Source organism: Cherax quadricarinatus, chromosome 23 (genome assembly GCF_038502225.1).
Source record: "Cherax quadricarinatus isolate ZL_2023a chromosome 23, ASM3850222v1, whole genome shotgun sequence".
Taxonomy (NCBI): Eukaryota; Metazoa; Arthropoda; class Malacostraca; order Decapoda; family Parastacidae; genus Cherax; species Cherax quadricarinatus.
In genome coordinates this window covers 33,979,702-33,996,735 of record NC_091314.1, presented here as the reverse complement: position 1 = coordinate 33,996,735, position 17,034 = coordinate 33,979,702, and the positions used below count along the sequence as shown (strand labels likewise).

Here is a 17,034-nt window from a genome sequence, read left to right as displayed (position 1 = left end):
GTCGAAGTTGATTGCAGGTCTGTACCAAGATACCCTTGTGTTGCAGTGTCTGACAGATCTGATCAACTTTTCTGTACTCGACTGAAGAAGCCTACTGTGTAGGCGAAACGTTTCGAAATAAAGATACCTAACTGTTGCATATGTGTCTTACCTAACAACTTTATACCATTTTAATGTTCAATCTGTCAGACATTGCAACACAAGGGTATCTTCGTACAGACCTGCAATCAACTTTGACAACCTCTACTAGTGAGAACGGCTGGATTTGAGAGGGACCTGACCTCCCAACATCTGCGTTCTTACTTCTACTAGTGACCTTCGTCTCACCTCCTGGTGCTATATAAGGCTCCATCCTGTCACTCCAACTCCATATTGTTTCAGACTATGGAACAATGCTCTTCTCCAGACTGAGGGACTGACCACCTCAAAACTTTAAGGGTGATGGACTGATTACATCGTCTTCAAGTCTCTTCTGCTTCTATCAACTTTTCTATACTCGACTGAAGAAGCCTACTGTGTAGGCGAAATGTTTCGAAATAAAGATACCTAACTGTTGCATATGTGTCTTACCTAACATACTTTCAGATGTTGAAAAAACGTATACAGTGGACCCTCAACCAGCGATATTAATCCATTCCTGAGGGCTCATCGTTAGTCAAAATTATCGTTAGTCAAGTTAATTTTCCCCATAAGAAATAATGGAAATCAAATTAATCTGTGCAAGACACCCAAAAGTATTGAAAAAAAAAAATTTTTACCATATGAAATATTAATTTTAATACACACAAACTGAAGATTACATGCACAGTTACATGACACTTACCTTTATTGAAGTTCTGGTGATGATTGATGGGATGGGAGGGGAGAGCGTTGATCTTCTTAGTGTTTAGAAGGGGAATCCCCTTCCATTAGCACTTGAGGCAGCAAGTCTTTTTCTGGGGTTACTTCCCTTGTTCTTTTAATGCCACTAGGACCAGCTTCAGAGTCACTGGACTTCTGTCGCACAACATATCTGTCCATAGATACCTGTACCTCTCGTTCCTTTATGACTTTCCTAAAGTGGTTCACAACATTGTCAGTGTACAGGTTGCCAACACAGCTTGCAATAGCTGTGTCAGGGTGATTTTCATCAAAAAAGGTTTGCACTTCAAGCCACTTTGCACACATTTCCTTTATCTTAGAAGTAGGCAACTTCTTCAATTTCTCTCTCCCCTCCTCCGAAGCAGTTTCCTCAGGTCTGCCCTCTTGCTGTTCAAGATGATCTAGCAGCTCATCAGTGGTTAGTTCTTCACTGTCCTCCACCACCAACTCTTCCACATCCTCCCCACTAACCTCAAACCCCAAGGACTTCCCCAATGCCACAATGGATTCCTCAACTGGCATAGGATTCTCAGGGTTAGCCTCAAACCCTTCAAAATCCCTTTTGTCTAGACATTCTGGCCACAGTTTTTTCCAAGCAGAGTTCAATGTCCTCTTAGCCACTTCCTCCCAAGCCTTACCTATAATGTTTACACAATTGAGGATGGTAAAATGATCTTTCCAAAACTCTCTTAGAGTCAGTTGAGTTTCTGAGGTCACTACAAAGCACCTTTCAAAAATAGCTTTTGTGTACAGTTTCTTGAAGTTGGAAATAACCTGCTGGTCCATGGGCTGCAGGAGAGGAGTGGTATTAGGAGGCAAAAACTTCACCTTAATGAAGCTCATGTCCCTAGAAAGTCACTCTGCCAAGTCTGAAGGATGACCAGGAGCACTGCCTAATACCAGGAGGCACTTAAGGTCTAATTTCTTTTCAATTAGGTAATTTTTCACATTGGGGGCAAATGCATGGTGTAACCAGTCATAGAAAAAGTCCCTAGTGACCCATGCCTTACTGTTTGCCCTCCACAGCACACACAAATTAGCCTTGAGGACATTGTTTTTCCTGAACACTCTGGGAGTTTCAGAGTGATACACCAATAAAGGCTTCACTTTGCAATCACCACTAGCATTGGCACACATGAGAAGAGTAAGCCTGTCTTTCATAGGCTTATGTCCTGGGAGTGCCTTTTCCTCCTGAGTAATGTACGTCCTGCTTGGCATTTTCTTCCAAAACAGGCCTGTTTCGTCACAATTAAACACTTGTTCAGGTTTCAGTCCTTCACTGTCTATGTACTCCTTGAAGTCCTGCACATATTTTTCAGCCGATTTGTGGTCCGAACTGGCAGCCTCACCATGCCTTATCACACTATGAATGCCACTATGCTTCTTAAATCTCTCAAACCAACCTTTGCTGGCCTTAAATTCACTCACACTCGTCCTAAGCTTCTCTCTTTTATGTGCGGGTTATTTGTGTACCTCACTAGTTGCTGGCATTTTTGTAATTAAATCGTCATGCAACTTCCTAGCCTTTTCACATATGATCGCTTGAGAGATGCTGTCTCCTGCTATCTGTTTCTCGTTTATCCACACCAATAACAGTCTCTCAACATCTTCTATCACTTGCGATCTCAGTTTCGAAAACATAGTTGCACCTTTGGCAAGAACAGCTTCCTTGATTGCCGTTTTCTTGCCCAAAATAGTAGCGATGGTTGATTGGGGTTTATTATACAACCTGACCAGCTCAGAGACAAGCACTCCACTTTCATACTTAGCAATGATCTCTTTCTTCATCTCCATAGTAATTCTCACCCTTTTTGCTGTAGGGTTGACACTAGAAGCTTTTTTGGGGCCCATGGTGACTTATTTTGCAGGTGCAATCACTACAAAGGCTGTGATAATATGAAATGTTCCAGTTGTATGTTTGGAAGCGACCGCGGTGGCTGGCTGGCTTGTAAACACTGGCACCCAAGTGACAAGTGAGGCACGCTCGGGCCAAAGTAGACGCGTATGGTACGGAACGAATAGCGCTGGTCGGGTTTTAAGCGCTAGTCGAGGCAAAATTTTTGCGTTAAAATGTATCGCTAGTCAGATTTATCGTTAAACGATGCCATCGCTGGTTGAGGGTCCACTGTATATACTTTGAACCATTTAAGGGTTAAGGACACAACCTCATCAATAAGACCACTGGATACTGGAGTACCACAGGGAAGTGTCCTTGGTCCCCTGCTCTTTCTCTTATACATCAATGATCTACCTAATGTATCACAACACCTTAAGCTGACGATATGACATATGTCATCTCCCACCCTAATCTTACCTGACTTAACACTATTGTTAATGAAGAACTAGTAAAAATATCGACCTGGATGACTGCTAATAAACTTATACTTAATACATACTGACAAAACCTACATTCTGTTTGGGAAGAGAACAGGTGCTGCCCAGCTGAACATAATGAATGACAACATTCCTATTGCTAAACATAATGAGGGCACATTCCTGGGCCTGCACCTTGACAGCAACCTGAAATTAAACACCCATATCCAAAAAATAACAAAAAAACCATCTAAAACAGTTGGGATTCTCTCCAAGATATGTTATTACGTACCACAATCAGCCGTACTCACACTATACTATTCACTCATCTATCCCTACCTCACCTATGCTATTTGTGCCTGGGGATCAACAGCAGCAACTCACCTAAAGCCAATAATAACCCAATAGAAAGCTGCAGTAAGAATTATCAAGCAATCCAATGCAAGACAGCACACACCCCCACTCTTCAAAGACCTAAACCTACTCACGATACAGAACATTCACACCTACTATTGTGCAACCTACATTTACAGAACCATAGATTCTAATACTAACCCTGAACTAAAACACTTTCTTGATTCCCTGTGTCCAGCTAAACCTCTACAAAAATTCGATATACAGTCGACCTTCAACTAACGGCAGCATTAAGTAACAGCAATTTCGTCTAACGGCGCTTTTTGCTGTAGAAAAAATGCCTTAACCAACAGTGAAAAACTTAACCAACGACGTTCGTCCAGAATCTGTCGATGTGCGCCCAGCCACTCCAAGAGTCAGTGTGCCATTGTTTACAAGCTGTTGCAGTCAGTTTCCACGTGTGCCTCCCATACACTTTGGATTATTCCACTGTTTCTAGTGCTTGTAACTGCTAAATAAGCCACCATGGACCCCACGAAAGCTTCTAGAGCCAGCCCTTTGGTAAAGGATGTGAGAAACACGATAGAATTCAAGAAAAAGTTTGTAGAAAAATACAAAAGTGGTGGAGGTAGAGAGTGGTAGTGATGGTGGTAGTGGTTGTGATGGTAGTAGAGGGTGGTAGTGATGGTGGTAGAGGGTGATAGTGGTTGTGATGGTGGCAGAGGGTGGTAGTGATGGTGGTAGAGGGTGGTAGTGGTTGTGATGGTGGTAGAGGGTGGTTGTGATGGTGGTAGAGGGTGGTTGTGATGGTGGTAGAGGGTGGTTGTGATGGTGGTAAAGGGTGGTAGTGGTTGTGATGGTGGTAGTGGTTGTGATGGTGGTTGTGGTTATGATGGTAGTAGAGGGTGGTACTAGTTGTGATGGTGGTACTGGCTGTGATGGTGGTAGAGGGTGGTAGTGATGGTGGTCTAGTGATTCTCAAGCTGGTCCTAGTGGCATTAAAAAAACCAAGATGGGAGGTAACCCCACCAAAGGACTTGGTACCTGAAGTCTTTATGGAAAGGGATTCTCCTTCCAAGCAATAGACAATCCTGACTCTCCCCTGCTGCTGGCACATCACTCATCAACAACTCCATAATAAAGGTAAGTGGCATTTAATTACTGTTTATTTTGCATGTCCCATTCCTTTCCATATAAGGAAATGTATATTTCATGTAAAAATTTTTTTTTTCCAGACTTTGGGGTGTCAGTAACAGATTAATTCTATTTCCATTATTTCTTATGGGGAAAATTAACTCGACCAACGGCAAGCCCTCTGGAATGGATTAATGCTGTTGGTTGAGGGTCCACTGTACATACATAAAACGGCCTAAAATGTGGAACTCCCTCCCTGAAAACTCTAGAACCGCAGTCTCGACCACCATTTTCAAACCTACCATAAAAAAAAATCTCGTCTCCCTAATACACCCCATCATCAGCTAACCAAATGAAAACCACCCAATTCTCTTTTTTGTATCATGAACACATCCAAAACAATTTAGACTTACTCATTATCTGTAATTCCCCCATAATTTTCACCTACACCCACCCAAATGACTGTAAACATAAAATTCCTAATAAGTTATTGCCTATTAAATCTTAAGTTTTTAATGAAATGACCTGCAGATGAAAGTGAGGAAAGCATGGAGAAAAAGACAAAAATCAGTGAAAAGTGAAGTAAAAAAAAAAATAAAAACAAATTGTAGTAATTAAGTTCAGCAATAAAGTGTAGCATTAAGAATGTAGCAAACAGGTTAAGCGATTAAGTGATAGACAAAAGACAAAACGAAACGAACTCCTCCAATGTCATTGTTGGTGTTTATAGGGCCACTGACAGCATATGCAGCTCTATCTTCTCCCACCCTTAACCTCAGTATCTCTGCTCCAAGGTAAGTGTGTACGTACACTTTATATAACCAGTTTATTTCTTTACATTCTTTATGTTTTAGTATGTTTTTATACAATATTTCTTATTTATAAATACATTGTTTCAGTGTTTTCCTTATGAAACTAGTGATCTAGTGCAACTAGCCTCACAAACACTCCATTGTTTCTTATAATAAGAGCATGGGAAGATATAGTCAGAGCGGGAGCGGGAATGGCCGCCACCACTAGTTGCATAACGACATATTTTATTCATTCTAGAGTATATATCATGTTTCTATGTTATTTATATTGTTTATTATGTCATATTAAATGAATTGTGATAGATAAATAAGCTTTGCCTTTATACAAAGGAACTATGCATGCTCTCTGCCAATCCCTAGGTACCTTACCCTCTTCCATACATTTATTAAATAATTGCACAAACCACTCCAAAACTATATCCCCACCTGCTTTTAACATTTCTATCTTTATCCCATCAATCCCGGTAAGGCAGCCGGAATTGATGGGATAAAGATAGAAATGTTAAAAGCAGGTGGGGATATAGTTTTGGAGTGGTTGGTGCAATTATTTAATAAATGTATGGAAGAGGGTAAGGTACCTAGGGATTGGCAGAGAGCATGCATAGTTCCTTTGTATAAAGGTAAAGGGGATAAAAGAGAGTGCAAAAATTATAGGGGGATAAGTCTGTTGAGTGTACCTGGTAAAGTGTATGGTAGAGTTATAATTGAAAGAATTAAGAGTAAGACGGAGAATAGGATAGCAGATGAACAAGGAGGCTTTAGGAAAGGTAGGGGGTGTGTGGACCAGGTGTTTACAGTGAAACATATAAGTGAACAGTATTTAGATAAGGCTAAAGAGGTCTTTGTGGCATTTATGGATTTGGAAAAGGCGTATGACAGGGTGGATAGGGGGGCAATGTGGCAGATGTTGCAAGTGTATGGTGTAGGAGGTAGGTTACTGAAAGCAGTGAAGAGTTTTTACGAGGATAGTGAGGCTCAAGTTAGAGTATGTAGGAAAGAGGGAAATTTTTTCCCAGTAAAAGTAGGCCTTAGACAAGGATGTGTGATGTCACCGTGGTTGTTTAATATATTTATAGATGGGGTTGTAAGAGAAGTAAATGCGAGGGTCTTGGCAAGAGGCGTGGAGTTAAAAGATAAAGAATCACACACAAAGTGGGAGTTGTCACAGCTGCTCTTTGCTGATGACACTGTGCTCTTGGGAGATTCTGAAGAGAAGCTGCAGAGATTGGTGGATGAATTTGGTAGGGTGTGCAAAAGAAGAAAATTAAAGGTGAATACAGGAAAGAGTAAGGTTATGAGGATAACAAAAAGATTAGGTGATGAAAGATTGAATATCAGATTGGAGGGAGAGAGTATGGAGGAGGTGAACGTATTCAGATATTTGGGAGTGGACGTGTCAGCGGATGGGTCTATGAAAGATGAGGTGAATCATAGAATTGATGAGGGAAAAAGAGTGAGTGGTGCACTTAGGAGTCTGTGGAGACAAAGAACTTTGTCCTTGGAGGCAAAGAGGGGAATGTATGAGAGTATAGTTTTACCAACGCTCTTATATGGGTGTGAAGCGTGGGTGATGAATGTTGCAGCGAGGAGAAGGCTGGAGGCAGTGGAGATGTCATGTCTGAGGGCAATGTGTGGTGTGAATATAATGCAGAGAATTCGTAGTTTGGAAGTTAGGAGGAGGTGCGGGATTACCAAAACTGTTGTCCAGAGGGCTGAGGAAGGGTTGTTGAGGTGGTTCGGACATGTAGAGAGAATGGAGCGAAACAGAATGACTTCAAGAGTGTATCAGTCTGTAGTGGAAGGAAGGCGGGGTAGGGGTCGGCCTAGGAAGGGTTGGAGGGAGGGGGTAAAGGAGGTTTTGTGTGCGAGGGGCTTGGACTTCCAGCAGGCATGCGTGAGCGTGTTTGATAGGAGTGAATGGAGACAAATGGTTTTTAATACTTGACGTGCTGTTGGAGTGTGAGCAAAGTAACATTTATGAAGGGATTCAGGGAAACCGGCAGGCCGGACTTGAGTCCTGGAGATGGGAAGTACAGTGCCTGCACTCTGAAGGAGGGGTGTTAATGTTGCAGTTTAAAAACTGTAGTGTAAAGCACCCTTCTGGCAAGACAGTGATGGAGTGAATGATGGTGAAAGTTTTTCTTTTTCGGGCCACCCTGCCTTGGTGGGAATCGGCCAGTGTGATAATAAAAAAATAAATAAATAAATAAGCTGCAGAGTTTATATTAGCATCATATTGAAGTATTATGTACATTCAGTGAAGAGGCCCTGCCTCTTCAATGAATGCTACTAGGTCCTCTCTCTTCCTGCTACATGAGCTTTATCATACCTCATCTTAAAGCAATGTATGGTTCCTGCCTCCACTACCTCACTTGCTAGACTATTCCACTTCCTGACTATTCTATGACTTAAGAAATACTTCCTAACATCCCTTTGACTCATATGAGTCGCCTCTCTGGAACATCCTGTCTGTCCACTTTGTCTATTCCATGCAGTATTTTGTATGTCGTTATCATGTCTCCCCTAACCCTCCTGTCCTCCAGTGTCGTAAGGCCAATTTCCCTTAACCTTTCTTCGTGGGACATTTCCCTTAGCTCTGGAACTATCCTTGTTGCAAACCTTGGCACTTTCTCTAATTTCTTGACGTGCTTGATCAAGTGTGGGTTGCAGACTGGTACTGCATACTCAAGTATAGGCCTGACATACACGCAGGGGCGTCATAAGGGGAGGTGGGGGGGGCGCCCCAGGTGATACCATTTACGGGGTGACACCATAGAGCCTCTAAAGAAGATGACACTAATGCCCAAAACAGTGCTGCATCAACATAAGAAAAGAATCCTTCATTTCCATATAGCCTATTATATATTAACAAAGTACAAATAAGCCTATATAGGGAAAATCATTGATTTTGATGATGTGATAGATGATTCTGCATAACTGAAGGCAAGGAAATGTAAGATCAGAGTCACTGAGATGTTACCTGTACTCAAGGCCAAATTGGAACTTGTGTTTCTCTGATATTGCAATGTTTTTCTTTATTTTTCAAGTTTTTTTTTTTTTGTTTTGGCATTGTTGAAGATGAATAAATGTAGGATCTGTTGCCTGCACTCAAAGTGGCATTGAGTTTATGTTTCCTCAATATTACTATGATTATTTATTTTATCATTAATAAAGTTGAGAAGTATTCTTCTGTTCATTTTATGGCTCTTCAACGTTCTCATTGCTAAACATTTGTCACTGGTCATACAGTAGTGACATAACTGGAGTTTACCCCCCTATCCCCCCACCCATGAATTCCATGGGGGTGGCACCAAAGATGCTGCCCCGGGTGACACCAGAGATTCCGCCCCGGGTAACACCAACTCTAGCGATGCCTCTGTGTACACGGTGTACAGTGCCTTGAACAATTCCTTACTAAGGTATCGGAACGCTATTCTCAGGTTTTCCAGTTGCCCATATGCTGCAGCAGTTAGGTGGTTGATGTGTGCTTCCAGAGACGTGCCTTCCGAGAGCAGGAATTCCAATGGAACGGATTAATGGCATTTCATTAATTTAAATGAGGAAAATTGATTGGATATACGAGCAAACTGAGTTACGAGCCAGGTCACAGAATGGATTAAACTCGTAAGTCAAGGTTCCACTGTACTGAAATAGTACTCAGTCACAAACACATTGACAGGTGAACATTTTCACCTGCCTTGGTCATGTACTATTGTCTAGAAATATATACATAAGTGTTTATAGGTCCCAGCAATGTTTTAGATATGCTGGAGTATATATGAAACTCCTTGAACCATGGTGTAAAACAAGTGTTACTCCACTGCTGACAGTGCAGCAGTGGAGTAACATCTGATGATCGTGCACTGCCTTGGCTATATTTGTTTTCACTGTTACACAAACTTGTCTGTCTGTCTATCTGTCTATCTATCTAGCTCTATCTCTGTTTACCTCTGTCTCCTCTTATCTGTCTTTCTGTCTGTCTGCTTGTCTCTCTTTCTGTCTCAGAGAGAGCCACTCATGAACCAACAGGTATTGCACAACAATGCAGAGTCATCACATCTGATTCCTGAACAAGTGAAAATGCATATTACATGCTAGTCATGCTTATTATGCCTTATATCTACAAGCACAGTATAGCACAATGTCTGGATTTTTTCGGTTATCCTAGGTAATTTACACTATGAATAATAACTGTATTTATGTGTACCTGTGAGACAGAAATAGACAGGGACAGGGATATACAGAGACAGGGACAGACAGAGACAGGGATAGATACAGACAGAGAGATGGAGATAGAGACAGCCAAAGTAAATCAGCCAGCCAGCCAAAGCAGCTGACCAGCCAGTGAGCCGGTCAGCCACCCGGCCTGCCAAACACATATGACATGTGTTCCTGAATTGTTTCTCTTTACTTATGGCATAGGTTATAGGACACTTTGGCAGGATGACACTACCAGTGGTATCAAAATTGAAAGGATGTTGCACAAATGTTGCATACGGGTTATTATCGAGGTTCTTGATATTTCCTCAGCCACTTGTGGCCACATCCATCTCAAAACCACTAAACTCAGGGTCAGTATCACTTTCCTCTTAAAATGGAAGTGTTAATACGACATGATATCAGTGAATCCCTGGTATTTGCCACAGTTTGCTCTAGCTGGTGCTCAATTGACCTGGTGCTCCCACAAGGTACTAAGTGGTCCCTGATTTTTTTCATACTGTGCACACCAAGTGTTAAGACCCAATCTGTACTGACCAGGCATCTCAGGCTAATCATGCCAAATTTGGAGGCAGGAAAAATAAAACACTGATCTACGTTTGAAGCACTAGCAGTAAGAACGTAGATCAATGTTTGAACAGTTAAGGAGTTAACCTTGTTGTGTAGTTGATCAGGAACTTTAGAAAGGAGAGGAAGGCGTGCTTCATGATGCTATGGAACATACACGTTCCTCATAAAACTGTTTACGAGGAAGGAAGAGTCCACTAGCCCCTTTCAAGAGGGCTAAGTCCCTCAGGAGGCTGAGGGGGCTGAGAGATTCCCCCTTTACTGGAGAATTTTCTCCACACTGGGGGGCAGGTGAAAGTTTGCTGTAGGTGAACTATTCGTTTCTTAACATCATTTTGATTTTCTCACTGGTCACTACTGCTGATTGTCTTTTCTTAACAACTTTAGTCTGTGGGGTTGCCGGAGAATCACTAAGTTTGTTTTCAACACTTGCGTAATTCTAACGGCACTAGTTTATCTATTGTTCGCTTATTCCTTAAAATTTCGCTCAAAACTTCAACTGTCTTGATGGTTCCATTTGCATCAGGATGTATGGTCACTATTTTTCCAAGAGGCCAATGAGACCTTGGACCATCATTGTTAACCCCTTGACTGTCGCAACCCCCAATCCTGAGGTGTCTCCTGGTGTTGCAAAATTTACAAAAAAAAAAAAAAAAAATTTCTTATGAAATGATAGAGAATCTTTTCCCGATTGTAATGACACCAAAAAAATGACATTTGATGGAAAACTGACGGAATTACGCTCTCGCAAAGTTAGCGACCTCGGCGATATTTACAAATTGGCGATTTCACCCACTTTGAGCCCTATTTTTGGCTAATTCCATTGTTCCAGTCGACGAAACTCATAGCTATTTCTTTAGAACTCCATTTTTTCTATCGATTGAGTACAAGAAACTGCCCATTTACCGATTTCAACTACCCAATAATGTGATCAGAAATTTGCAATTTGGCCAATTTCACGAAAATTAAAAAATATGACAATTTCAAAATAAGGTTCAGAATGAACAAAACAGACATTCCTGGCTCTAAAATAACATTTTCTTTGTTCATCAGTCATGTCTCCAGGCCCCTCTGATATTACTCTTGCTTTCTATTTTGAATTTTTATTCAAACAAAAAATAGAAGATTTACTGTTATGCAGACTACTGCAATACTGTAATAATTGTACAAATAATGTCAACCCATTCATGACCGCATATTAGAATGGCTAGTTGGACATTTATTGGACAATGATATCATTTGTTTACTTTTGAACATCAGCAAAAATCAAACATTTCCCCTACTTTGAGCTCCATTTCCAGGTTCTTTTTATAGTAAAACCAATCAAAATCACCTCTATTTCTATAGTATGTTTTCCATTCTATCAAATGAGATCAAGAAAATGAGAATACAACCATAAATACTATACAAAAATAGACCACAAAGTCGGAATTTTAATTATAAAGAACGGTCGGAGTTTTTTTTTCTCACTGTGCACTGCGTGCTCCAGGATTTTCTTTATATGGTGCACACTGACTACACAGACCCATTCTCTCACATGTGGGCCTACCAGCTTTCTCCTGCTTGATTTGAAGCCACTAGAATTTATGAGTATATAACACGGTACCTCGTAAGACATATATATATATGACCAAAACAATCAAAGGGTTAACCCTTTCAGGGTCGCCAGGCCCTCTCCGAGACTTGTTCTCAGGGTCGCCCAAATTTAAAAAAAAAAAAAAATTATTTTTTTTATGAAAAGATAGAGAATCTTTTCCCAATCATAACGACACCAAAAGTATGAAATTTGATGGAAAACTTATGGAATTATGCTCTCGCAAAGTTAGTGGTTTCGACGATGTTTACGCATTGGCGATTTTGCCCACTTTGAGCCCTATTTTCAGCCAATTCCAGTGTACTAGTCGACAAAAATCATAACTGTTTTGCTAGAACTCCATTTTTTCTATCGAATGAGTACAAGAAACCACCCATTTACCAATTTCAACTATCCAACTATCAGAATTTAGCAATTTTGCCAATATCACACAAATTTCAAAAGATGCCAATTTCCAAATAGGGCCCAGAATAAACAAGAAAGACATTCCTGGCACTAAAATAACATTTCCTCTGTTCACTAGTCATGTCCCACGCCCTTCTTACATTCTTTTGCTTTCCACTTTGAATTTTTATTCTCACAAAAAATAGAAGATCTACTGTTATGCAGAGTACTGCATTAGTGTAGAAATGGTATAAATAATATCAGCGCACTTTTTTTTTTTTTTTTAACAAGTCGGCCGTCTCCCACCGAGGCAGGGTGACCCAAAAAAGAAAGAAAATCCCCAAAAAGAAAATACTTTCATCATCATTCAACACTTAAACCACTCTCACACATTATCACTGCTTTTCCAGAGGCGCTCAGAATACAACAGTTTAGAAGCATATACGTATAAAGATACACAACATATCCCTCCAAACTGCCAATATCCCAAACCCCTCCTTTAAAGTGCAGGCATTGTACTTCCCATTTCCAGGACTCAAGTCCGACTATATGAAAATAACCGGTTTCCCTGAATCCCTTCACTAAATATTACCCTGCTCACACTCCAACAGATCGTCAGGTCCCAAGTATCATTCGTCTCCATTCACTCCTATCTAACACGCTCATGCACGCTTGCTGGAAGTCCAAGCCCCTTGCCCACAAAACCTCCTTTACCCCCTCTTTCCAACCCTTTCAAGGACGACCCCTACCCCTCTTTCCTTCCCCTATAGATTTATATGCTTTCCATGTCATTCTACTTTGATCCATTCTCTCTAAATGACCAAACCACCTCAACAACCCCTCTTCTGCCCTCTGACTAATGCTTTTATTAACTTCACACCTTCTCCTAATTTCCACACTCCAAATTTTCTGCATAATATTTACACCACACATTGCCCTTAGACAGGACATCTCCACTGCCTCCAACCGTCTCCTCGCTGCTGCATTTACCACCCAAGCTTCACATCCATATAAGAGTGTTGGTACTACTATACTTTCATACATTCCCATTCACTTGTGAAAGAATATTAGACTCACCAGTTGACGTGTATTGGACGTTTAGCATGATTCGTTTACTTTTGAACCTTGGTAAAAATCGAACATTTCTGCTACTTTGAGCTCAATTTCAAGGTACTTTTCATTGTAAAACCAGTCAAAATCATCTCAATTTCTGTAATATGTCTTTCATTCTATAAAATGAGACCAGGAAAACTAGAATACGACAATAAATACCATACGAAAATACAGTGCCAAGTCGCTGTTTTAATCCAAAAACATGGTCAAAGTTTTTTTTTTCTCATAACGCACTGTGTGCTGCAGGATTTCTTTTATATTGCACACACTGACCACATAGACCCATTCTTTCATATGTAGGCCTACCAGCTTTCTCTCACTAGATTTGAGGGCGCTAGAATTTAGGCGTTCTGGTACGTCAAAAACCCTGGTGCGTAAGCCGTACTAGTATGGCCGAAACCCTGAAAGGGTTAATAATCACTATGTCACCAGGTCTTAAGAACATATGATTTTCAGGAACACCAGCTCCATAGAAGTGTTCTCTTAGTGAGGTGAGATAGCCTTCTTGCCAAATTTTCACCCAACATTTAATCACTGTATTAACCTGTAAACAGTCCAAACGTATATGTACATTCTTACTGCTAGCTCCCCAAACGTAAATCAACGTTTTATTTTTCCTGCCTCCAAATTTGGCATGATTGGCCTGAGATGCCTGGTCAGCATAGAATGGGTCTTAACACTCAGTGTGCACAGTATTAAAAAATCTGGGACAACTTAGTACCTCGTGGGAGTACCAGTTCAATTGAGCGCCAGCTAGAGCAAACAGCACAGCAAACACCTGGGATTCAGTGATTTCATGTAGTATTAACACTCCCATTTTAAGAGGAAAGTGATGCTACCCCGAGTTTAGTGGCTTAGAGGTGGATGTGGCTATAAATGGTCAAGGAAATATCAAAAACCTCCATAATAACTCATGTGCAAGGTTAGTGCAACACCCTTTCAGAACATCTTACAACCTATGCCCTAAGTAAAGAGAAACAATTCTGGAATGTGTAATACATATTCGGCAGGCTGGGTGGCTGCCTGGCTGTCAGGCTGGCTCTATCTCCATCTGTCTGTCTGTATGTCTATCTCTGTCTCACAGGTACACATAAATACAATTATACATAGTGTAAATTACCTAGGATAACCCAAAAATCTAGACAAAGTGCTATACTGTGCTTGTAGATATTATGTGTAAGGATGACTGGCCAATACCGATGTCATGTGTAATACCTGTTGGTTCATGAGTGGCTCTCTCTGAGACAGAGACAGAGAGAGAGACAAGCAGAGAGACAAGCAGACAGAGACAGATAAGAAGAGACAGAGATAAACAGAGAGCTAGACAGAGGGCTAGACAGAGAGCTAGACAGACATGCATGTTTATGTGTAATAGTGAAAACAAATAAAGCGAGGGCAGATGCTCACCAGATGTCACCACTTATCTTATTACTGCCCCCTCGTGTGGATGCTCATCAAATGTCACCACTTACCTTATCTTATCACTGCACTGTCAGCAGTAGATTGACACTTGTCTTACAGCATGCTTCAAGAGAACTTACAGTATTATTATTATTATATACTCCCACATATCCAAAACATTGCTGTATATATTCCTAGACAATAGTAAATGGCCAAGGCAGGTGTAAATGTTCACCTGTCAGTGTGTTTGTGACAATTTGAGTACAATTTCAGTACCTAATATTAGTGTCAGAACAAAGATTGATTATGCAATGACAAGAACTACTATAAATTGTAATTATCAGAACGTAAAAATTATATAAATATAAAAATGAGAAAAAAAGGTAAATCGGCAACACTTCTGGAAGCGGCATGTTGCCATCAGGTAAGCATCCAGTGCTAACTTTGCAGCCTCATATCTCGGTAAATACTGACCCTAAACTTTTTTTTTTATCCTATAACACTTAGAAAAATGTGTTCTTTATTTCCATAATTTTTTTTTTTTTTCAAAATATTCGGGGCACTGGGCAAGAGAATGTATACATACGTTTGGACCGTTTATGGGTTAACGTGTTTGAATTTATGTCTGAGTTGCTCAGGTTTGAGATAAGTAGGATCCTCCATAATTTCTTTATCATTCATGGGAGGAACTAGTTCGAGCCTTCTGCCATGGAGTAAATGAGACGAACTTAACACTTCCAAATTGTCCAGATCATTAGTAACATAAGTTAAGAGGTCTGCTGTTGATTATTTTCTACTTCAGTTACAACTTCGAAATTCTTCTAAGTTGATTCGCTGATGATGAAGAGTCTTCCTTAAACAACGTTTGTTCTGTAATGTCAACCATACAGTGGCTGTAATCTTAAGTGAAGCTCAAAATATTTTACTGTAAATGACTACCTTTATTGTTGCTATTATTATAATTTAATCATTACTATTCTTCATCTCTTGAAAACCAACTCAGTTTTTATTTCAGCAGAAAGTGCAATGCATGCTGTAAACTTTTCACACAGCACCACAACCAAATTATAACTCTTTCCAAATTATTATAAGATAAATTAATATAATATCTGGTAATAAATGCTGCAATAATAGTTTTTAATATTGGTAATAAATGTTTTAATAATAAAAAATAATTATAAGAATTTATAATAATTTTGATACTAATACTATTGATAAATTAGACACATGTGCAACACTTGGGTATCTTTAATGAGGAAACATTTTGCCACACACTGGCTTCATCAGCTCATACAAAGGAGAATGGTGAAGAACAGGAGGAATTTGAGGTAATCAGTCCCACAGCCTTGAGTCGATGTAATCAGTCCATCAGTACCTTTTCAAGATTGATGTAATCAGTCTATCAATCTTGAAAAGGTATTCTTTCCAAGATTGATGGACTGATTACATCAACTTAAGGCTGAGGGACTGATTACCTTAAACTCCTCCTGGTCTTCACCATTCTCCTTTGTATGGACTGATGAAGCCACTGTGTGGCGAAACGTTTCCTCATTAAATATACCCAAGTGTTGCACATGTGTCTAATTTATCAACTTGTCAGTTCTCTGAACCATTCATCCACTAATACTATTAATTTTATTATTATTATTATTATTATTATTATTATTCTTACAGGGCCACTGCTTTGGTGAGAAATGGACATTTGTTTAGAAGTATATTTTGTGAATCCACAGAATTCTTAATATGATAGTTATCCTGCTCTTTCCTGGCAATTATTAACTATAAAGATTATTAAAAAGCTATACCTTATTTATGACCTTGAGTTAATGGTCAAGTGACTGAATGGATATTTATACTTACCATCCATACCACCTATTTGCTCAGCTATTTTCTTGAGATCCGAACCACCCACCAGCCCACACGTTACTGTCTCCTTTACTTGTGTCATGAATTGATACATGTCATCGCTAATTGTCTGAAAACATAACCAGGTTTTTTATTTAATGGTAAACAATTTGGCATATTCATTATTTGGGTGGGGATAAGACAGCTAAAAATTTAAGAATACAGTGGGCCCCCAAGTTTCATGATTAATCCTTTCCAGAGTGTCTGCTGAATGGCGAAATTCACGAACGGCGGAACCATTTTCCCCATAAGAAAAAATGGAAATCTGATTAATCGTTTCAGACACCCAAAAGTATAAGCAAAAGAAATTTTTTTTCAAAGATTAAATATAGATTTATATAAAGAAAACAATGACAAATAAATATAAAGCACTAATAA

General features: G+C 39.9%; 1 protein-coding gene across 1 annotated transcript in view; it reads right to left on the bottom strand.

The window, feature by feature from the left end:
- Positions 1 to 16,726, bottom strand: part of Pmm2 (phosphomannomutase) — a gene marked incomplete at its 5' end in the record, with an annotated part of 66,674 nt that extends 49,948 nt beyond the window's left edge. The window contains 1 exon segment of the mRNA XM_053772260.2: positions 16,612 to 16,726. Coding sequence (XP_053628235.1) covers positions 16,612 to 16,726 — 115 coding nt within the window.
- Between the last annotated feature and the right edge of the window lie 308 nt (positions 16,727 to 17,034).